Source organism: Temnothorax americanus, unplaced genomic scaffold, assembly GCF_048541705.1.
Source record: "Temnothorax americanus isolate GAGA-0224 unplaced genomic scaffold, ASM4854170v1 Scaffold145, whole genome shotgun sequence".
Lineage (NCBI taxonomy): Eukaryota > Metazoa > Arthropoda > Insecta > Hymenoptera > Formicidae > Temnothorax > Temnothorax americanus.
Genome location: NW_027509281.1, coordinates 211864 through 235229, shown reverse-complemented (window position 1 = coordinate 235229; position 23366 = coordinate 211864). Strand labels below are relative to the sequence as shown.

General features: G+C 40.3%; 1 protein-coding gene across 11 annotated transcripts in view; it reads right to left on the bottom strand.

Moving 5' to 3' along the window:
* Positions 1-22527, bottom strand: part of LOC143894867 (uncharacterized) — a 38091-nt gene extending 15564 nt beyond the window's left edge. For 5 of the 11 annotated variants that reach the window (XM_077401519.1, XM_077401518.1, XM_077401524.1 and 2 more), the window contains exons 1-4: positions 22370-22527; positions 22168-22297; positions 21717-22034; positions 21433-21604 (exon numbers count right to left, since the gene is read on the bottom strand). In XM_077401519.1, coding sequence (XP_077257645.1) covers positions 21433-21604; positions 21717-22034; positions 22168-22297; positions 22370-22384 — 635 coding nt within the window. In that variant the 5' untranslated portion in view covers positions 22385-22527. The other 6 variants (XM_077401528.1, XM_077401523.1, XM_077401526.1 and 3 more) reach the window with 6 other exon arrangements.
* Between the last annotated feature and the right edge of the window lie 839 nt (positions 22528-23366).

Here is a 23366-nt window from a genome sequence, read left to right as displayed (position 1 = left end):
CTTTTTTTCCAAATTCGTACAAAACACTTCTCAAAACTCCCCGTACGGTTTCCTTGCAAATTATTGGAACAGGGCTTATGTGGTACAAAGGTATAAAACCTAATATTGAACAGAGACTAAATAATCAATATCTGGCTGATAATGACCAGATTATTATGGATGTCAATATAGATAGAATACCTTTTTGTAAAGATTTTAAAAAATAGTTTTGGCCAATACTTGGAAGATTTGTGCACGAAAAGCATCCATTTATCATTGGTGTTTTTTATGGTACAGGAAAACCAAGCGATTTAGAAGCTTATCTTCATAAATATATTATTGAAGTTAGAGAGCTTACAGAGAATGGTTTAAAACGCAATGGCACAATATTTCCATTTTGTGTTAGACACTATATTCTGGATGCACCTGCTCGTAGCTTTGTAAAGCAGTGCGTGTCACATAATTCTCACTTTGGATGTGAGAAATGCTCAGTAAAAGGCGAGTGGTTTCACAATAGGATAATATTTGAAAATCTGGATTGTGAACTGCGAACGGATGAAAGTTTTCGAAGGAAAGAGAATCCACTTCATTATACAATTCTCCTTTGGAAATAATAAATACAGGAATGGTGTTGCAATTTCGATTGGATCCTATGCATGTCATAAATTTAGGAGTTTTTAAGCAATTTTTGTCCTTTCTTATTGAGAAACGGACCCATTGCCGACTCTCAAGAGACACTGTAACACAAATTAACAATGACTTAAATGAAATTTCACAGTATTTCCCTAAAGAGTTTAATCGTAAACCTAGAAGCCTGGGAAATCGTGAAAGTAGGACGAAATGGAAAGCCACAGAATATAGACGATGTTTATTGTATGATGGTATCAAAGTTTTTCAAGATCTTCCCGAGAATATTTATTATACATTCCTATTACTTTATTGTGCTATATACATTTTGTCAAGTTCAATCTTGTGTAATGATTTAAATCATGTTGCCAATTATTTACTGAAACAGTTTATAAATCATGCAGTTTGCACTCTGGGTCGTACTTTTCTTGTGTAAAATGTACATTCCACATCTCATCTTGCCGAAGAATGTAAAAGCCACAGTTCTTTAGAATTGTTTAGCGCTTTCTCCTACGAAAATTATCTAGGGGTTATAAAAAGAATTCTTAAGTCAAACTACAATCTACTTCAGCAACTAGCCAAACGTGATTCAGAGACAGGAGGTATATTGACTGAAAATATTATACCCAATTCAAATCGACCTATCCTAAGGAACCATCACGAAATATGGCCAAAAATGTTTAAGGGTAACCAGTACACAGAAGTAATATGGAAGGGAATGACCTTAAGTTGTAATAAACCGAACAAATGTTTTCTTACTGTGTTTGGAGAAGTTGTGATGTTATTAAATATTATTGATACCGTGGATGGTGTGGTCTTGATTGGAAAAAAATTCAAACAGTTAGAAGACTTTTATGATTATCCCTTGCCATTATCTTTTATTGGCATATATAAAGTTAAAGAAAAAGAGGAACAGCGTGACTATTGGAAATTATCGCATGTCAAGGCAAAATGTGTGGCCATTCCTCTTATAGATGGATTTTTGTGTATTCCTATGATTGATTAACATTTTTGAAGATTTGCTATTTTATTTTTATTTCATTCTAATTTCTTTTTGTACAACGTTTCTTTATTACTTATATCTTATATTATACAAAATAAATAATTTAAAATGTAGTTTTATATTTTTATTTGCTAAATCTAATTTTGAAATGTATAAAGTCCTGATGACATTTTATTTTATAAGTTTGCCGTGGTAAGATTTGGAGAAGGAGTAGAGTCTGTAAAAGTAGTACCCACGTCATGGATTTGTGAGGATAAAGTATCATGTAAATGGCCACCCAAGAATTTAAATAATGACAAGATTACGAGACTTATCATGAGTTTATCAAAACCAACCCCTGAATTAGACATATATCCAGTGACAGTAATGCATGAGTATGGTATGTTTTATAATTTATACATTTCTATACAGAACTGGCCAAAAGTTTGAGATCACTTAAATAAAATAAAAATGTAATCAAGAACAATGATCTAATAGATAATTATTCTTCAGCTATGTTCCAATATCCAATCCAATATCATTAACAATGTTGCAAATCTCCAGTTTATGATACGTATGTTATAGATTTTCAGTATTAGCAGTGAATATTGGAACACAGCCTTGGTAAACATTTTTATTAGTTAGTTTGAGCTTCTTTATTACCCCAAAAGGTCCAAAAGGGCGTTTTGTAGGGACGTACCCAACCTTGTACATATGTCCCTGCCATAGGCTCATCGACTTTTTTCAGGGACGTACCCAACCCTTTACAGCCAGAGTATCAGTCATCAAAATATAAAACTTATCAAAGCGCAAAAATCAAAATAACGTAAACTCCAAAGGAGAAAGAAACAAATAAACAGTACATCAGTCTTGCTGCGATCGCTATTGGCGTTTTTCCGGGACGTACCCAACCCTTTACAAGACTTTAGTATATAAACTCTCATAAAAATAAACAAAAATCAACATCAGTCTTGCTGCGAATCGCCATTTGGGGAGCCAGGGGTCGCGACACGTGACGCAGTTTGGTCTCTCTGTGTGTGATCCACCCGAGTCCGAGCCGCCCGTTCTGCATGTCGCTCCACGGCGCCTCCGCGGCAGCGCACTCGATGCCACCGCCGCGGGTATTGTGTTGTTTGTAACATCCGCAGACCTTCTTCAACAACGCGCGCGACCGAGCACTTAGGGAATAGCTGCGCGCCGTGTACCCCGACTGCTCTTTTCATTGGTTTTTCATCGCTGGTTTTCTCCTTCTCTTTCCCATCTCCGTTCGTGCTCGCGTCTTCGGTCTTTCCCGTGTGTTTGGGTCGCTTTTTTTAGCTTTATACAACCCTTGTCCGGAGCGCCGTCGCCGCCACGGCACGCATCCGCCTACGCCCGGGTCAGTGGTGAACTGCGCCCCCTCAACCGGGCGACTCTTTGCTCCTCGGACCCCCGCTGCTTGCTCGCGTCCCGCCGTACTCCCCTGGTCTTCTCTTCTTTCTTACTCGGCCCTTGTTTATTCCTTTTCTTCTTCCGTCTCCATTAGTAGGCTCTTCTCCAGCTCGCTTGCTATCTCATCCTCTTCTGATCTTTTTGTTCTTTCCTTATCTTCTCCCCTCCTCTCCTTTCTCCTCTTCTTCTCTTCTCTCTTTCTAATTCTTCTTTCTACTGATTTGTCTTCGTCCATCTTAACCTTTAGTCTGCTCCCTGCCCTCCTCCTCGCCTGTAATACTCTCAATTTCTCCTCTTCACTTCCTAGCCTCACCAGCATCGTGAGCCATTCTCCTTTCAGCCCTATTACGCTTACTTCCTTCATTTCTACCTTCAACTTCAGTTCCTCCGAGAGCAGTTGCCTAATCTTCTCCCAATTCGTTCCCTTTCCCATCCATCTGTTCCTCTATCCTTATTATTATGTTTTTCCTCCTTCTCTCGTCATCATTCCTTTCATCGTCGTCGGACCACCATTTCATTTTGCGTCTTACCTGCCTCTGTTCTCTGCGCTTTCGTCCCTCTTCCTTTTGCCCGCGCCCATTTCTAGCTTGCGTATTTTTCTCTTTAGGCTCTCAATCTCCTTTCTCTGTGGTCCTTTATTTCCTCTTTTAGTCCTCTCAGTGTTTCCTTTGCTTGATCCTTTATCAGTTTCTCCAGCATCTCTCTTTTTCTCTACTGTCACCTTCGCTCTGAATTTCATCTCTTCTTTTTGTCCTGTGCTCCCCTTTTCTTTGACCTTATCTGTAATTAAAATAAATTTTTCTTAGCCATCTATTTCTTAACCCCCTTTTCCTTCCTCCCCCATCCCTTCTCATCTCTTCTATCGCTTTCATCCAATCCTCCCCCTCTCCCTTTTCACTCATTATCCTCCCCACCACGTCTTTCCAGCTCTCTCCCTTTCAATCTTCCCATCTCAAACACTCTTTCCAGACATGTTCCCACGTCTCCTCCTTCCTCTCACATATCCTGCATTTTTTGTCTTCCTCTTTTCCCCAGTATAGTCCCTCTCTGATCTCGTTGCTCAATCTAAACCTTGCAATTCTGTTCCATCTTGCTTCCTCTCAGCCCTTCTTTAGATAATCTGGTATCCCATCCTTCTTTATTAGCTTATACCACCTGTTGTATTTCGATTCCATAATCTTTCCCATTTTTTCTTGTCTTTGCTTCGATTTCTCCTTGTGTTCTAGTGCCTCCTCCGTCAGTCCCTCCTCCCCTCCCATTTCTACACCGATACCTTCCCAGTAATCCTTTCTCTCCTGCTCCCATTTTTCTATTATCCTCTCCTTCTTCCATCTTTCTTTCATTTCTTTCAAACATTTCTTCGCTATTTTTCCTCTTTTACCTTCCTCCAGTTTTCTTTCAAATTTCCATGTTCTCTTGCTTGCTCTGGCTCCCATTTTTTCCCTTTCTAGTTCATCCCTGATCATGTACCCTGGGGTCCTCCAGTTTACACCGAGTGTCCATCTGAGGTATTTCTCCTGTATTCCTTCTACCTCTCTTTTTTCCTTCCACCCCCATATTTCTGTCCCGTATCCCATCACCGTCCATATCAGTGTATCATACAGCCAGATCCTTCTTTTACAGTCCTTTTTCCACATCCTTTTACCTATTCCCCACACTTCCCTCATTACTCTTGCTGCCTTCCTTCTTCTTTCTCTGATATGTGCCTCTTGCCTTCCATTCGCCATCAGCGTGTGCCCCAGATATTTGAATTCTTTGACCTCTTCTAATTTCTTTCTTTTCCATCTCCAGTCATATTTCTTCTTCCTCCCTCCCTCTTTTCTAAATCTTATTATCTTCGTTTTCTCCGTACTCAGCGTTAGGCCTTTCCTGTCTAGGTATCCTTCAAGCCTGCTTATCATGGATCTCATGTCCTGTTCCTCCTTCGCTAGTACTGCTATGTCATCTGCATACATTAGTGTATATATCTTTTCCTCTTTTACACTCACCTCTCCCCCATCCGCCCTTCCTTATGTGGTCCTCTATGTCTGCAATTAGTAAGTTGAACAGTATCGGGCTTAACGGGCAGACCTGTCTTAATCCTTTCGCCATCCAGAAAGAGTCCCCTTTTTCTTCTCCCCTTCTTACATTGCTTTTTGTTTCTCTCAAGACTTCCTCCACCCTATCTATCAGTCCTTGCCTTACTCCTCTCTCTTTCATTGCCTTAATTAAAACTTCCTTACCTACTGACAAGTCAAACGCTGCCTTGAGATCTACGAATAGAACTGTCATCTTCCCTTTCTCTTTTTCTAGTTGTCTATTTACCAAGTAGTTCAGTGCAAATATTTGGTCCATTATCCCCATTCCTTTTTTAAATCCTGCTTGATTATTGGGAATCAAATTCTTCGTTTCTACCTTTTTCCTTATCCTTTCAGCTAGTATCGCTGTGTAGATCTTGTACATACATCAAGGACTTGTTATTCCTCTGTAATCCTTAACCTCTCGTCCTTCTCCTTTCTTTATTATTGGAATTATTTCACCTTTAAAACGCTCTTTAAGACTCTTGGGGGTAAATAAGGTATTTATTCTATTCAATTTGTAACTTTTACAACTGTGTTGGCAAACTTTTTATCAGTAGTTTTTTTATAACTCTTGCGTCTCAATTTATTAAAAAATAAAGAAAAACCGGCTATAAATAACTTGTTAAAAAGTAATTTAAAAATCGTAGTGTAAAAAAAATGTTTTTGAATATGAATTAAAGTATTATGTAACGGTAGTAATAAAAATCTTCGAAATATACATGGAAAAAATTTTGATAGAATCAACAAAAATAACTTGATTGGTTTGCTTATTTTGACGTATACGCTCACATATATAATATATTAGAGGTGTGATTTTGTTTTGAGGGATTTTTTTTATCGAAAATTTATTTATTTAAGAAATATAATGAATGAATACATAAATCACACTTACCTACAGTACTTCAGTCAAAAAGAAATATTAATTTTTTCTAATTTTAAATTTCATAGATTCTTGAAAATTTATAAATAAATAATTGATTAAAAATGAATAATATAGGGGAGACCGGGGCAAATTGTAACATTTCGCGTTTACCAATTTTTCCTGAGAACACTGTTATAGATAAAAAAAAAACTGACAGTTGTTTTTTAATGTTCAACCCTCTAGTTTAAAAAAAAATTTATTTGTTTCTTTTTATTACGTTGTTTTTAGAGTACAACACAAAATGTTTTACCATGTCTCGTGTCACGAATTACCCCGATACCGGGGTAAAACGTGACAGAGTACGGGGCAAATCGTGACACTCCTGTTCTATCCTGTTTTAATGACTTTATTCAAAGCTCACAACATTAATTTACTCTGAAAACGTATTTATTGACCAAACTTTACATGAAACAAGATAAAAAGGACAAAAAATGATTAAGAAGTACTTTAGTCATCATCAGAACGAACGACTTTTCTCGGGCGTCCACGTTGTCTGCGAGCTGGCTGCTCCTTGGAAGGCTTTTTCCTCACATTCTTGTTGGTTTTTTTGGATTTATGTGTTTGCTCTTCCATCAGTGCGTCTACTTCGTTGGCGTCAGTCAGAATTGTAGTCTTCTTGCGTTTTCGTGCTCTTTTCGTGACCTGCCTTTCGCCCGCTTTCGGAAACGCTTGAATGGTTTTAAGGACCTCTGCGAGGGGAATGTCATCGTCGCTGATGTTTGGGCTTGAGGCCCTGGGCATACCGTTTACGGTTGACGATCCTGGCCGTCATAGGTCTTTTCCACTCCATTCTCTATCAGTAACATGACTGGGCAAGAAATCAATTTCGTGAAAAACGTCTGGATTGAGAGGAAAGATTCCTGCAGTTTGAAATCCGGATCTGATATTTGAATTTGTTGCGGCTAAAGGCAATGCTGAGGTGACGATTGAAGGGATGTCATATATTGTCATTGTTCGCCCAGGATTATTCAACATCCAATAATCGCAATGCGCATTATAAGATTTTCTTAATGGACCAAAAACACTCTTATCCAGGGGTTAGAGTTTATGTGAACAGTGGGGCGGCAAAGATAAAACTGTGATATGATGCTATTTAGCGTCAAAATTACCGGTGTCAATCCTGGTCGAGTGATTGTTATGTTTTGATTATCAGCAGCCTCGTAGTGACGACTCAAGGACATTAGGCCAACGCCAAACTGTTTCGCAGCATTTTGTACAGAAAAACCATCATTTATAACAGCGGAAATGGCATTTTTCATTTTTTCTCCATCCACGGTAGGAGCCTTGCGAACATAAGTTCGCACCATTGTTGTTTGAAAACAAATGATTATTATAACTACAAGTTTCTGATGAAACTCTAGTTAATTAATGTGTCACAAAATACTCCGAGTGCTCGTGTCAGGAAATGCCCCAGCGTCACTTTTCATTTTTCGTTTTGCAAAAAATTCAGACAAGATGAAAGTGCATACAATCTGTAATTCACACACGTGTATAACAATCTAGAGAACAAGTAAAACTTACCGAATGATATTTCTAACGAATGAATTCGTAGTAAACACAAAAAATCCAAGATCTCAAAATTTTACTTCGACCACACGAAAGCACTTTTTCCGACACTGCCAACGTTACACGGTAAATACGCGTGTCAAAGATATCACTGACCCTGCTAAACTTTGGAGAGAACTAGCACGGTTAGGTCTTGCGAAGTCAACTTTGGTCTCCCCTTTACACTTTTTCACATCCAATCAATTAAATTCATTCTATGTTTCGGTCTCTAATGCTCAGCCACCTTGCTTGTATACAGACTTTAGTACTACTGTTGCTTCGATGACTCGATCATCCCAGAGACAAGAGTTTGTGTTCTCTGCAGTAACACCCGATATGATCCTCAAACTTATCTCAAGTGAACCACTCCATTCCTATGCGTCTGGTTCAGATGGTATACCGCTCTGTGTTCTTAGAATTGCATGGCCTGTAATTTCGTCGCGTCTCACTGCTTTGTTCAACTGCTCATTAGAAACTTCTTCTTTTCCATCTCAATGGAAGCGTGCGCTAATCCGCCCTCATTCGAAGATTCGCATTCCATTGTCCCCATCTGATACAAGACCTATAGCCAATCTACCAGAGCTGTCAAAATTACTGGAAAGGATTGTTGCCTCACAAATTGCCGATTACTTAAGCAAGCATAACATCATTAATCCTAGACAGTCTGCATATCGACCGTGTCACAATACACAGACAGCGCTTCTGCGGGTGTGCGATGACATCAGGGAAGGTATCGATAGTGGCCTTATCACAATTATGATCCTCTTCGATTTTAGTAAGGCGTTTGACACCGTTCCACATCTCATACTACTTATCAAGTTGAGGGAGATCGGATTTTCTGATGCGGTTCTTATGTGGATTTTTTCGTACCTAACAGGCCGTTATCAGTCTGTGGTTGATGACGCTGGGAATTTCTCGGAGTGGCTATATACGTCATCGGGTGTTCCTCAAGGCTCCGTGCTCGGGCCACTTTTATTCCTTTTGTTTATCAACGACATAGGAAAGGTGCTGCGGCATGCGCAGCACATGATATTTGCTGATGACATTCAGGTTTATTTCTCATGTTTGCCGGCCAACATCCGTCATGGATTAGAGTTAATCTCAAAAGATGCAAATGCTATCTATGATTATGCGGAATCTAACGAACTGAAACTTAATCCAGCTAAATCTAAAGTGATGATCTGTGGCAGTAATGCTTATGTAAGGAATATTGATCTTAGTCTTTTACCTCCCATTATGGTAAACAGTGTACCTATCCCGTTCGTTAGTGAGGTAAGAAACTTAGGTGTTACTTTCACACCCACTCTGTCTTGGAAGAAGCATATTTCGCATGTATCGCAGAAAGTGCACCATGCGTTGTACAGTTTAAAATTTAACAAGAACTCCCTTTCCACTGAACTACGAATTAAACTAGTTACGACGTTGATCATACCACATGTTGACTATTGTTGCCTCGTTTATAATGGCTTGAGTAATGAGTTAAATATAAAGTTGCAGAGACTTGTGAATTGCTGTATACGTTACATATTTAATCTCAAGCGCGATGAACATATTATGCCCTATAGGCGTCGACTCGGATGGCTCTTGGTTGAGAATAGGAGATTGTATTTTCTCGGTTGTCAGGTTTATCGCATCTTGTTCCTACAATCTCCAAACTACCTGAGTGAGCTTTTCACTTCACCTGATTCGTCGCTTAGGAGATCAGATCGCCTTCCCAGCTCGTCACGGACCTTTCATATACCGACATGTAGAACAACAACTTATTGGAACTCTTTTCGTCTCTCTGCAATACGTTTTTGGCACTCGCTTCCTAATAATATAACATCCGCGTCCTCTCTTCCGGTCTTCAAAAACCTCCTCCGCTTGCATTTGTTTGCATCTGAATCTGGTTAAAGCTTCGCTTTTGATTTATGGGTTAAGATTTGGTGGTGTGATGACACCACTACCTAGTCATATAAGTTAGTGGCTGTGTTATACATATATATGTTGTAATATTAGTTTAAGGTTATATTATGTCAGTGGTTTAACATGAAGTCTGCATTTGTTAGTTTAAGTATGAAATGCACTGAACGAGCCATTGTAGTGCACTTATTGCTTCTCTTGTTAATTATGTATCTGCAATTTATATCTTGCCCTTTAGCAAATGTTTGGGCATAAATAAATTTTAATCAATCAATTAATCTCTCTCTCTCTCTCTCTCTCTCTCTCTCTCTCTCTCTCTCTCTCTCTCTCTCTCTCTCTCTCATTCACTCTCTCTCCCACCCCCCCTCTCCCTACCCTCTCTCCCTCCCCCTCCCTCCTCTCTCTCTCTCTCTCTCTCTCTCTCTCTCTCTCTCTCTCTCTCTCTCTCTCTCTCTCTCTCTCTCTCTCTCTCTCTCTCTCTCTCTCTCTCTCTCTCTCTCTCTCTCTCTCTCTCTCTCTCTCTCTGGTGAGTAAGCTGTGTGCACGTCCGTTGTGTGGCTCCTATTTCAAGTGGATATATTTCTGCTGCAAGCTGCCTTCGGGCTTTTTTGTTGCAGGTTCAGGCAAGTCTTTTTGTTGCTCGTCACGTGCTGTTATTGGTACGCATCGGGCTATCTCTGATTCTCAGTATTTTGCATGACGAGTGTTCTCATTATTACTCTATTATTTCTGAGAATCATTCCATGGAGGATGTTGTTCTCTTCTGCGCATGTGCCTGCCGCTTGATCTGTCCTTTCCTGCACCTGCTGCCCTGCGTGCCGTCGAGTTTGGAGTCGATATCGACGTTTGGCGATCGATAGTGGTGTGATTTCGAGCTGTCTCGTGCACAGTGCGCTCTGGTCCCTGTTAATCAACTACTCAGTCGCGTCGTGTAACTTGAGCTGTCTCATACTCAGTGTACTCACGCATCTTCTCTGGCGTGAGTTTTTCGTTTTCATTGCCTATTTGTGTGACGGTAATGCAGCGTTCGTGCTCCAAATGCGGAAAGACAATTGCGACTAATTTGATTGAATGTACATGTAAGAGAGTGTTTCATCCAGGCTGTGTCAAACCTTACGCTGTCACCAGGTACGCCGGCGCTTGTTGCAAGTCGTTGCTTGTTTCTATTTTACCTGTCACACCTGACAATACTGATCACTCATTTAATTTTACCATGGCGACTCCAGTAAGCGTGGGCGCTCTGTCGCAGTCTCTGTCGCAGTCGCAGTGTGACAATACGACTAATAATCTTTTGCTTCGACTGACCGAGCAGCTGAGTGAGTCGAATGCAAGACTGAGTGAGAAATTGAGTGAATCGAATGCGAGATTCTCTGCTTTTGTAGAAGAGCAGCGGCGAACGAATACTATACTTAATGATAAGCTTGATAAATTAAATTGTGTCGCTGGTTGTGTCGAACGTAATAGCCAGCGCATTGTCGAGTTGGAGCAACGGTGTGATGCTCTTGTGGATGAGATTCGTGCGCTTAGGACGGGTGGTGCGGATTCTCATTCTGTCACGCATGTTCAGTTCGGGAATGAATTAATTATATCGGGAGTGCCTGCCACAATGCCTGTTACCCCTTTAGAATGCGTTCGCAACGTGTTTACTACCTTCGAGATCCCCGAGCTGACGTGTCACATTCTCGGTGTTAGGCCCGTCGCTCGTAAGCCTCTGCCGGTGGCCGCTCGTGACCGTCCCTTACCGATTTCGCCTACGAACTCTTACATCATCACGTTAGCCTCGAGCGCTGTTCGTGATGCGGTAATGTCTAAAAAGCGCGCTCGGCGTGCACTCGTGCAGAGAGACATATGTGGCAATGACTCGGGTCGGAGTGTGCATGTAAACGAGCTGCTCCCCAAGGACACCTATGAACTACTGCAGCAAGCAAAGCGTGTGGCTAAAGAAAAGTCTTACGCGTATGTCTGGGTGAGAGGGGGTCGTGTTCACGTCAGGCACTCTGACGGTAAGCCTGCTATTTTGATTAACTCGGTTGCTGATCTCAATAAGCTCGTTTGACATGCTCATTCTGGACACTCATTGCCTTCCGTCGATCAGCGTGGCTTGATTTCTGAGTCCTCTTGTTTTCGTGTGGCTCAGTTCAACGCCAATTCCCTGCGTGGACACATAGATTATATTAGACTGCATTTTGCTACTCGTTTTTATCATGTCATTTCGGTCTCCGAAACGTGGCTCAATGAGAGCATCTCCGATGCGGCGGTGGCTTTGAGTGACTACTTTTTGATACGGCATGATCGAGTGGGACGGATGGGCGGTGGGGTGGCGTGTTATGTACATAAATCACTTCAAGCTAAGATTTTGGTCACCTCTAATAATGTCTGCGAAAATTCACCAGAATATTTTCTCTTAGAAGTTCGTCAACCAGAAGGTGTATCGGTGTTATTTGCATCTATTTACAGAAGACCCAAGGGTCTTCTTTTGAACGATTTTGTCGAGTCTCTAAATCGATTCTCCCATCTCTATAAAAACATCATTATTGGTGGTGACTTGAATTGTAATCTAATGTCGACTAACTTTGAGGCAGATTACTTGCGTGAACTCATGTCTAGCCTATCGTTACATATTGTCATTTCTGAGCCTACCCATCATACTGCTACCTCTGATACCTGGATTGATGTGTTGGTGGTAGATGATGTTGAAAAAATCATATCATATATATATCTTCAAGTCCCTTCATTGCTGGTCATGATCTGTTAGAGCTGTCAGTGTCACTTGATTGTAAGCTGAGACTCGAGCGTTCTATCTCCCGGAGGAATTACAGGGGCATTGATGGCTCTGAGTTCTGTGATCATCTTCGTTCTATCGCCGGCACGGTACGGGCTCAATTGGACGGGTTGTCTGGGGATGCTGATGTGGATGGGATGTGTGGAGTCTTGTCCAGCAACTTGTTGGGAGCTCTTGATATCTTTGCCCCCGCTCGCGTCCTATCAATTAAGAGGCCCCCTGTACTTTGGCTCACTCCGGAATTGACTGCTCGGTTACAAATTCGTGATCGGTTGTATAGGCGAGCTAAACGTGCCAATAGTCTCTTAGGCTATGCCACATATAGACTTTTCCGTAACCAACTTAATATAGACATTAGGCGTGCTAAGAATAAATTTTACTACAGTTCTCTCATTGGCATTACAGACCCTGCTAAACTTTGGAGGGAGCTTGCTCGGCTGGGACTTGCAAAACCGACTCTCACTTCTCCTCTACATTTCTTCTCGCCCGACCAGTTGGGCTCATACTACGTGTCTGTTATAAATGTTCAGCCTGTTTGCACTCATTTTAACTTTATCTCAGCCATTGCTTCGATCTCTCGTCCTTCTGATCGTCCTGAATTTGTTTTCTCGTCTATCTCACCTTGTGAAGTCCTTAAACTTATGTCTGAGAGACCTCTTCACTCGTATGCTTCTGGGTCAGATGGCATTCCACTGTATATACTTCGTGTAGCATGGCCGGTTGTTTCGTCGTTGCTTGTGTCCATATTTAATCGCTCGCTTGATACTTCGTTGTTTCCATCCGAGTGGAAGAAGGCATATATACGTCCGCTTTCTAAGGTTCGTACACCACTATCCCCGTCAGACACAAGACCCATTGCGAATCTACCCGAACTGTCTAAACTAATGGAGAAGATTGTTGCTATGCAAATATTAGACTACCTTAATAAACATGACATACTCAATCCGAGACAGTCTGCATACCGCTCAGGGTTTAACACTCAGTCGGTACTTTTGCGCGTTTGTAATGATATCAAGCGGGGGATTGATGATGGATTCATAACCATCATGATACTGTTCGATTTCAGTAAGGCATTTGACATGGTTCCCCATCTTCTATTGCTTGTTAAACTTAAAGAGATTGGCTTTTCTGATGCTGTTCTTAACTGGATTTTCTCCTACTTAACTGGCCGTTCTCAAGCTGTTATTGACGATGCGGGTAATCTCTCTGAATAGTTATTTACTTCGTCTGGGGTCCCTCAAGGCTCCGTTCTTGGTCCTCTGCTTTTTTCTTTGTTCATCAACGACATATACAAAGTTTTGCGTTATGCATCTCATATGATTTTTGCAGATGATATACAAATCTATCGCCTTTGCTCACCTGCTGATATTCTCAGTGCTCTAGAATTAATTTCTAAGGATGCCCAAGCTCTTTTTAACTATGCTAATAAGAATGGACTTAAACTCAACCCGGCTAAATCCAAAGTCATTATATTTGGAAGTCAAGCGTATGTCAATGCAATTAATCTTAGTAATTTACCACCTATCCTTGTTAACAATACGCCTCTTCCATTTGTGCATGAGGTGAGAAATCTTGGGGTTATGTTTACTTTCGATCTCTCTTGGGCGCGACATATCTCATTGATTTCACAAAGGGTCCATCATGTGTTGCATAATCTCAAGTTTAACAAGGGTTCTCTTTCCACCAATCTTAGAATCAAACTTGTCTCTACTCTGATTATGCCCCACATAAACTACTGTTGCCTAGTGTATCATGGCCTGAGCGATGGGTTGGATACTAAATTGCAGCGACTAACTAACTGCTGTGTTCGTTTTATTTTTAATTTAAAACGTGACGAACATATTACGCTTTACAGGCGTCAGTTAGGTTGGCTTTCTGTTAGGAATAGACGCTTATATTTTCTGGGATGCCAGATGTATCGTATTTTGCATTTGTCTTCTCCTACATATTTACGTGAACTGTTTACCTCTCCTGATCCTTCTCTTAGAAGGTCCGATCGCTTGGCTGCTTCCTTCACTTCATCTTTCCATATTCCTGCTCATAGAACTGTCACGTACAGAAATTCATTCCAGCTTTCCGCCATATATTTTTGGCACTCACTTCCTAGCAGTATTACATCAGCATCTTCCTTAGCATCATTCAAAGGTCTTCTGCGTCTATTCTTATTTTCATCTGAATTCGAGTGACCACTTCGCTTACGGGTAACCCATGCCATGTTCCCTCTATTTTTGTCTTCGTTACATTTAGTCTTAAATTAGTTTTTAAGTTGCGCTAGTTATAAGTTCTTGTTGAATGTTTGCGTTGCATGTAGGCTGAGAGTGAGCCTGTGTATGCTTGGCATTATTATTATTATTGTTATTATTATTGTTCTGTATTTCGATTTTTGTATTTTACTTTTTGCCCTTTAGCAGTTGCTCGGGCATATTAAACTATATCTATCTATCTATCTATCTCTCTCTCTCTTTCCCTCCCTCCCTCCCTCCCTCCCTCCCTCCCTCCCTTCCTCCCTCCCAATGAATGCAGGGAAAACGAAATATATGATAATTAGAAGTGTAAGAAAAGAGCTAAGAGGTAATATTATGTTGACATGGTTAGATGGAACTGAGATACAGCGTGTCGAAATGATGAAATACCTAGGTATAATGATTGACGATAGGCTTAGATTTAGAGATCACTGTGATTATATGCTAAAGAAAATAGGAAAAATAAACGAGTTTTCTTAATAGAATAGGTAGTTATATATCGGCTTATACCAGATGCACGATATATAAGACAATCATAGCTCCTCATTTTGAGTATTGTGCAACGTTATTAATTGACATGAGTGAAACGGAGCTAACCAGGCTGCAAAAAGCGCAAAATCGAGCTATGAGAGTCATACTGCAATGCAATAGATATACCAAAGTGGAGCATATGCTGCAAGCGCTGCAGTTTATGTCCATAAGACAGAGGCTATATTATAATGTGTGTACATTTATCTTTAAAGCGGTGAACAACATGCTACCGGAACAATTAAAAGACCGTCTAGAATTAGTGGGAAAGAACACTGATAGGCAAACCAGACAAACCGGCGATATAGCAATAGTGTTTCGTAGGACGAGAAATGCGCAAAAAAGTATTTTCTATGAAGGAGTAAAAATGTATAACGCACTGCCAGCCGAAATTAAAAGATGCGAAGAACTAAAAATGTTCAAACGTGTGCTAAAAGAGTACGTTCTGTTGTATGTATAAATATGTAGTATGTAAAAATAGCTGAGAAAGGGCTAATAAAAGGTCAATCATTCCCTCATGCCCTCCCTCCCCCTCCCAACCCAACCAAGACAGAAAAATCAACCAAAGAAAAAAACGAAATCCCCTATAGATCCCGCACATTACTCGCATTCCTCCCTCCCTCCCAAAATCTACCCCCCCACCCCTCTTCTCTCTATATCTCTCTCTCTCTCTCTCTCTCTCTCTCTCTCTCTCTCTCTCTCTCTCTCTTTCTCTAAAATGCTATAAATTGAAAAATATTTCTTTTTTATCTACTTCTGATACCGGTTTCCAAAAAGATCGGTAACAAAAAATTATATACTTTATTATAGCACTCCCCAAGAAATTCAACACCTACTTTATGTACAATTCTTTGAGATTCAGTCATTCGGAACCTGTTTCCAAAAAGATCAGTAACAAAAAATAGTAACACTTTATAGCACTCCCCGGGAAATTATACTCCTACTATAATTCTTTGAGATTCAATCAATTATTTCCCAAAAAATTAGAAAAATTAAAAAAACCGGTTTCCAGAAAATCGGTAACAAAAAACTATACACTCTACACTCCCCGGGAAATTTTACCCCTATTTCATATACTTTTAATAAAAATTCAGTCAAATAATTTTTAATTCGAAAAATTTCTCATACCGGTTTTCAAAAAAATCGGTATTAAAAGTATATAAAATTTAATAAAAATTTGATCAAATGGTTTTTAATTAAAAAAATTTCGGTACCGGCTTCCAAAGAAATCGGCAACAAAAAATTATACACTTTATGGCACTCCCCGGAAAATTCAACCCCTGTTTTATATACAATTCTTTGAAATTCCGTCAATTATTTCCCGAAAAATTGAAGAAATTAAAAAAACCGGTTTCCAGAAAATTGGTAACGAAAAATTATACACCCTATAGCACTCCCCGGGAAATTCTACCCTTATTTCATGTACTCTTGGTAAAAATTTGGTCCACTAACGAATGAGTAGTTTGCGGACAGACGGACGGACAGACAAACAGTCGGGTTTTATATAATAGTATGATAAAGACTTCTTTTTTAAAGACTAATAATTATTTAATCTGTGTTTAATTTTGAAACTATGACATAATAAAGGTAGGTATACATATTATAACCTTTGCCCATTTTTGTCCATTTTTCCGAGGACCTGCATATTAGGCCCAGTTCAACAGTGGCCAGTTAGCTTAATTAGTAGTTAACTCTCACTCTCTGTCTTTTTTTAACTCAAAGGTTAGAAAGAGACGGAGAGTGAAAGTTAACTACTATAGTTAAGCTAACTGGCCACTGTTGAACTGGGCCTAAGTAGCGCATCACATAACGTGTTGTATGCATACAATCCTGGGGTAGAGTGACAACTACTCAAGGTATCTTTTCCATCGAATCATGACTGATTATCTGCAAACGAATTTCCAGGCGCTCAAACCAGGAAATCACACACTAAGATACCTGGGAAGGCTTCGGAGTGTGCATCTACCCAAAGGACTGTTAGGAGTAATTGATTCGTCCAAGAGGTTTACGGAAAAGGAAAAGAAAGACCCTATGTAGATTAGTACTATGTAATGTGTAGACAACGCGCTGGAGGATCGATGACCCAAAAAAAGGGTCGAAACGTACGTAATATTGTAATTGACACTTTAATCGTGATGTATTGACATGTAATAAATTATAGCGATTGTATTATAACTACGCTTGGCTCTTATTGCCTGATTAATTCTAATATGTATATAAACATTTCGACACGGATACCTAAAATCTAAAAGTTAAAGATAAAATAGTATATAGTCAGTTAAGGCCATTGCACGTGACAAAGTTTTAATCATAATCGTAAGACCGTAAAAAAATAGACCAATCACAGTCGATTATTTTCCTTGAGCTCAAAGAATAATCGAGTGTGATTGGTCTATTTTCTTACGGCCTTACGATTATGACTAAAACTTTTTTACGTGCAATAGCCTTTAGAGAGAGATGGTCATCGTTTTTAATACGTTTATTTACGAACGTTTTGTGTAAATACAGTTTTAATGGGATATCTTTAATCGAACATTTCAATTTAATAGAAATTAATTTGTGACTTCCGGTTGGGTAAGGAAGGAAGACGGGTGCTCCGTAAAGGAAAGAAGGAATAAGGGAAAGGACGGGCGGAGTAGGAGTCAAGGAACGAAGAGAGAATAAAGGGAACCCCGAAGGAAGGAAAGAGGAAGGCGTACAACTGAAGAAAGGCCGGAGGGCAAGAAAAATCGGAAGTAAATCAAGAAAATACGGCGAGGAAGAAAAGAGGTTAGGACGGAGCAAGACAAGGGAAGGAGAGAAGAAGAGAGAAGAGGGAGGAACACAATTGAGGTAGGCGACCGGAGAAGGGAAGAGGAAGCGGGGAGCACGGGCAGGCGCGAGCCACGGAAGCGGAGACACGTGCGTGGAACTGAGGCTGTTCGGTGCTGAGGCGGCGCGGGGTGCCGGCCCCTCCAAAAGAGTGGGTTGGCACTACTGCGGATCGCCGAGGCGGCGCGGAGTGCCGGCCCCTCCTAAAAGAGCGGGTTGGCACTACTGCGGGGCGACAAGGCGTGACAGGAAAGCAAGTGACATCGGCACGAGAGTGAGCGAAGTGGCGCAGGTCGCTGCGGTGGAAACGCGGTGAGTGAGAGGGCCGATCGAGATAGGGTGGCACGACTGAAAGTCGACAGAGCGGCGGTGCATGCCTGGCAAGAGAAAGAATACGAGAAAGTGGACTGTAAGCACAACGCAGAGCAGGTGAAGAGCATATCGCGGAAAGAATAAGAGAGTAGGTTCGAAATGCGAAGGAGAAAGGAATCGAATAGAATGGAGGAAAATCTGGCAGACAAAGAAGAGGTACAGACAGCGGCGCGAAAGAGGGAAGAGACAGGATGGATCAAGGAAATTACGAGGGAGCTAAGGGAAATCGGGCATGAAATTAAAGAGGAAATAATACGAACGGGAATGGAAGTTAAAGAGGAACTGAGAAAGCTAAAAACCCAACTGGAAGTGGAGGAGAAGAGGATGGTGGAAGAAAAGGAAGAACGAGGGGAAGAAGGGTGGAGAGAGGAGTGGGGAAGGGATTGGAGCGAGGGTTCGACAGACTCAGGGGGAAGGATCACGGAAGGGACGGATAATGGTCGTGAAGGCAAGAAGAATCGGGAAGCTAAACAAGATAGCCAAGGAAGGAAGAGGGCGACAGAGAAAAAAGGAGACGGAGGAAGAGAGAAGAGCGAGAAGGAATGGAGAAGACCGCCGGAAAGCGACAGAAGGAAGGAACAGGAAGAGGAGAGGAACAGGACGAGGCGAATGATAGAGGAGAGAGAAGAGGAGATAAGAAGAAGAAGAGAGAAAAGAGAGAGGGAGGAGGAAGGAAAAAAAGAGAGAGAGAGAAAAGAAAAAATTGAGAAGAGGAAAAAGAATCTGATCTGGAGGAGAGTGGCAGGAGAAGGACCAAAAGAAAGAAGGGAGATGCTGGAAGCGATAATGGAAAAGGTAACAGGAAGAGAGATACCGATAAGAAAAGCATGGGAGGTGACTGGTGTGGATGGTAAGATTGTAATTTTCACGGAACTAGAAGAAGAAGAGGACAAGGAAGAGGTGATAGAAAGATGTGATGAGATATGGAGAAGGTGGGAGATTGGCGTCGACGAGGAACTAACACTTGAAGAGAGAGCATATAGACATAAGATGGTGGAGAGAGCAAGAGAGGAAAGAACGAGGGGCAACGCAGTGGTGTTAACAAATAGAAGAATGTGGATAAACGGAAGGGAGGTGAAGTGGGAGGAGGAAAGAGGCGGTTGGAGGAGAATATGACCGGACAATATTCACGACAAAGACAATTAGGGTTTGGGACGGTGGATTAGTTTTCTGATTCAAAAGATTTAAAAGGTTGATTGATTGAAAATTAAGATTTTGAGTTTGATTTTGATTTTGATTTTGATTTTGATTTTGGTTTGATTTTGGTTTGTATGGCATTGTATTGTATAGAATCAGAGGAGGTGGTAGAGTTTGTACAGGGTTGGGTACGTCCCTTTAAAAACGCCGGATGGAATGGTTTGGGTACGTTCCACAAAAACGCCCTTTAAGGCCCCTTTGGGGCAAATAAAGTATCCTTAACTAACTAACTAACTAACTAACTAGAAATTAATTTGTTTCCGAAGCGATACGAATCGTTTTAATTCGAAACTCTTGCCAAAATGATATAATTTTACATATCTTGAAGTTTTTATTGATACCTAAGTATTACTCCGACGTTCTAAGTTATAAAAGCATTAACTCTTCATTTCTATAGTAAGATTGTATCTTTAATATATATTTTTTAAATAATTAAAACTGATCAGCAATTTAATGTTTATAAGAAATAATCGAAACAAAGATTGTGAAATTATTTTTTCAAACATTTGTTAATACAATTTGTGTTATTAATAAAGCAATGATATATATATATATATAAGCAATGATACAAATATTTTTACGACGTTATTTGTAAACAATCATAATGTGTTTAAATATATATGATAAATAACGTCGTAAAAATATTTGTAGATTATAAATATAAAAATATTGTAGAGTTCCAAATTATTTACTTTGCTCTTTACGACAACAAATGCCTTTTACACTCAAGAAAGAGGTACTTGTTTAAAATAAAGAACATAAACCTATAAGCAATAAGAATAAAGTGATAAACTGAAAGACGAGAGAAAAAAAGAACGCAGTTCAGAATTAACAAAGTTAACAGTCAGAAAATTAACACTTTTCTGTACAACGCTAGTAAATTTCCTCACTTTTGTAATTTTCACCTCATTTCAAGATTACACAATCGACCACTTGTATTCACGACCGTGGTATGCCCTGCTTGCTTTAAGCCCCGGACACACACTTTACGGTCGAAGAATAATGAACTGTGATTGGCCAATTCTTACGACTTACGACTAAAGGCCTTCACACATAAAATGCCGTAAGGACGTAAAACGTAAGCGTAAGAAGATCGATCAATCCCAATTAAGTATTTTCCCCTACTGGGGTTATGGACAGCACAATACTTGATTGGGATTTGTCGATTTTCTTACTTTTACGTTTTACGTTCTTACGCGATTATGTGTGAAGGCCTTTACATCACCCATTGTAGACCGGCCCTAAGCATCTGTGTCTATTGTACATATGTATGTATATGTATATACATAAATATGTATGTACATCATATACTACGTTTAGGCGAGCGTTACTTCTGTATTAACTTACGATAATTTACCCGTTTACGCGGAATAAATTATCGTAAGTTACTGCAGAAGAGGTGCCATTACATGGGAGCGTCCGAGCGTCGAGCGTCGAGCGTCAAACACGTGCGCATCACCTTTGCGCAGGATTCTAAACCGTACAGATTTCAGCGTCTTGACGCTATTCCTATTGCAATGGCGAGTGACGAGGTAAGTAGGTTATGTTCCTGTTTTGGCATATCTCTTGTTGAGATAAATAATTAATATATTGTATGTTAATAGGCATCAGATATAACGTGCGGCGTGTGCACGGCAACAATTGTAAGAAAAAATATTAAGAGTCACCAATGTGTGCAACAATGGCACGGTATTACCATCGAGTCTGAGTCCCAAATATTTTATCTTACAAATGGTATGGCCTATAATTCATTAAATTATACAATAATATACAACTATTGTATATATACATATATACATATATATATATATATATATATGTGTGTGTGTGTGTGTGTGTGTGTGTGTGTGTGTGTGTGTGTGTGTGTGTGTGTGTGTGTGTGTGTGTGTGTGTGCGTGCGTGCGTGCGTGCGTGCGTGCGTGCGTGCGTGCGTGCGTGCGTGCGTGCGTGCGTGCGTGCGTGCGTGAGTGTGTGTGTGTGTGTGTGTGTGTGTGTGTGTGTGTGTGTGTGTGTGTGTGTGTGTGTGTATGCACATGAACATTGATACGTACGGTTTGTGTTTTGACACCGAACGTAAGAAGGACATTGCTTCAAAATGTTTCCATGGTGGTTTCTGTTGTGACCTTGCTGATCCGCTGAGTTTTTTTTCGTCAGCAACTAATTTACTGTACGTGTCTTTTAGGGATTTCCACTTCTTTTTCGCCTCTTCAGCACTTAAATGACCTAAAACATTTGTTACAATGGGTTAAATAAATTTGTTAATACATACTTTTACACCATTTAATGTAATATCATTGCTTTTATTTGGTAATTCAGGCTTATGTAATATAGGTACCTTTAAGAGCATTAGAAATTTCTGCCCACAACTCTGCAACTTTGTGTCTGCCACGGAAAGACAAAGGCAGTGTGTAATCGTATATAGGGGGTCTCTTTCTGACTTCTTCGATCAATAATTCGTCTATTATATTTTTGTTTACTGCTGTTGAGCACAATACTGAATCATCATCTGAATCCACCGATAGATTAATAGACTTTGTCACTTCATTGCCTATTTGTATTTGTTTCAAATAGGATTGACCAAGTGACTCTTTATTTATTAATACGATTTGTTCCTTGCCATCACATATTACTCTTGCCAAACATTCACCTCTTTCTGCAAAATCGCACACATACTGCTTATACTTACAATGTCTTTCAATACATATATATATATATATATATATGTATGTATGTATATATACAATAGTTGTATATTATTGTATAATTTAATGAATTATAGGCCATACCATTTGTAAGATAAAATATTTGGGACTCAGACTCGATGGTAATACCGTGCCATTGTTGCACACATTGGTGACTCTTAATATTTTTTCTTACAATTGTTGCCGTGCACACGCCGCACGTTATATCTGATGCCTATTAACATACAATATTTTAATTACTTATCTCAACAAGAGATATGCCAAAACAGGAACATAACCTACTTACCTCGTCACTCGCCATTGCAATAGGAATAGCGTCAAGACGCTGAAATCTGTACGGTTTAGAATCCTGCGCAAAGGTGATGCGCACGTGTTTGACGCTCGACGCTCGGACGCTCCCATGGCTGGGTTCCACTTAAGGTGCCTTTTCATGCTGACGCTCGACGCTCATTTTCAGCGGCAAAAAGGTCGCATGACCACACGTGACGTCGCTGTTTTCCTTTTCATGAATTTCAATTGACGCCGGCGTCAATTGTGGTCATGCGACCTTCTTGCCGCTGAAAATGAGCGTCGAGCGTCAGCATGAAAAAGCACCTTAACGCTCGCGTAAACGTAGTAATAGACCCGGACTTATGCTAGGTCTATAATGCAAGTCGTAAAGTCGTGAGTCGTAAGAATTGACCAATCACAATTGAATTTGAGGAGAATAATCGACTGTGATTGGTCAATTCTTACGACTCACGACTTTACGATTCGCATTGTAGACTAGCATTTTAGCGTTAATTCTTTGTCTGCCTAAAGTTTGGCAAAAATAAAGACAATAAGGAGGGACCGTAAAGAGAGTAAAATTGCTGTTGTGGAATTTATTAAAAATGTTTTAATAACGAGGTAACAAAAAACTTATGTTTTACACTGAATATCGATACAATGTGTAGACGTTAAGGCTGAGTTTCCACTGAGCGCGTCACGCGTCGCGTCGTCACAAGTTAACCAATCAAAACATCCCATTTCATTACATTCTTGTGACGGGATCAAAATGGGATGTTTTGATTGGTTCAACTCGGACGACGCGACGCGTGACGCGCTCAGTGGAAACTCAGCCTAACTGTCTCGATTCGTTTATGGATCTCTACACTTCTTTTAGCTGTGCTACATAGGTTTGTTCTTTTTAGCTGAACTAGTTCTGCACTAGAACTGCACTGAACTGGTGAGGACAGCGCAGAATTGTACATACTGGTGCAACAGAGAGGAATAAAAAAAACGCTACAATAACCACAGTGCAG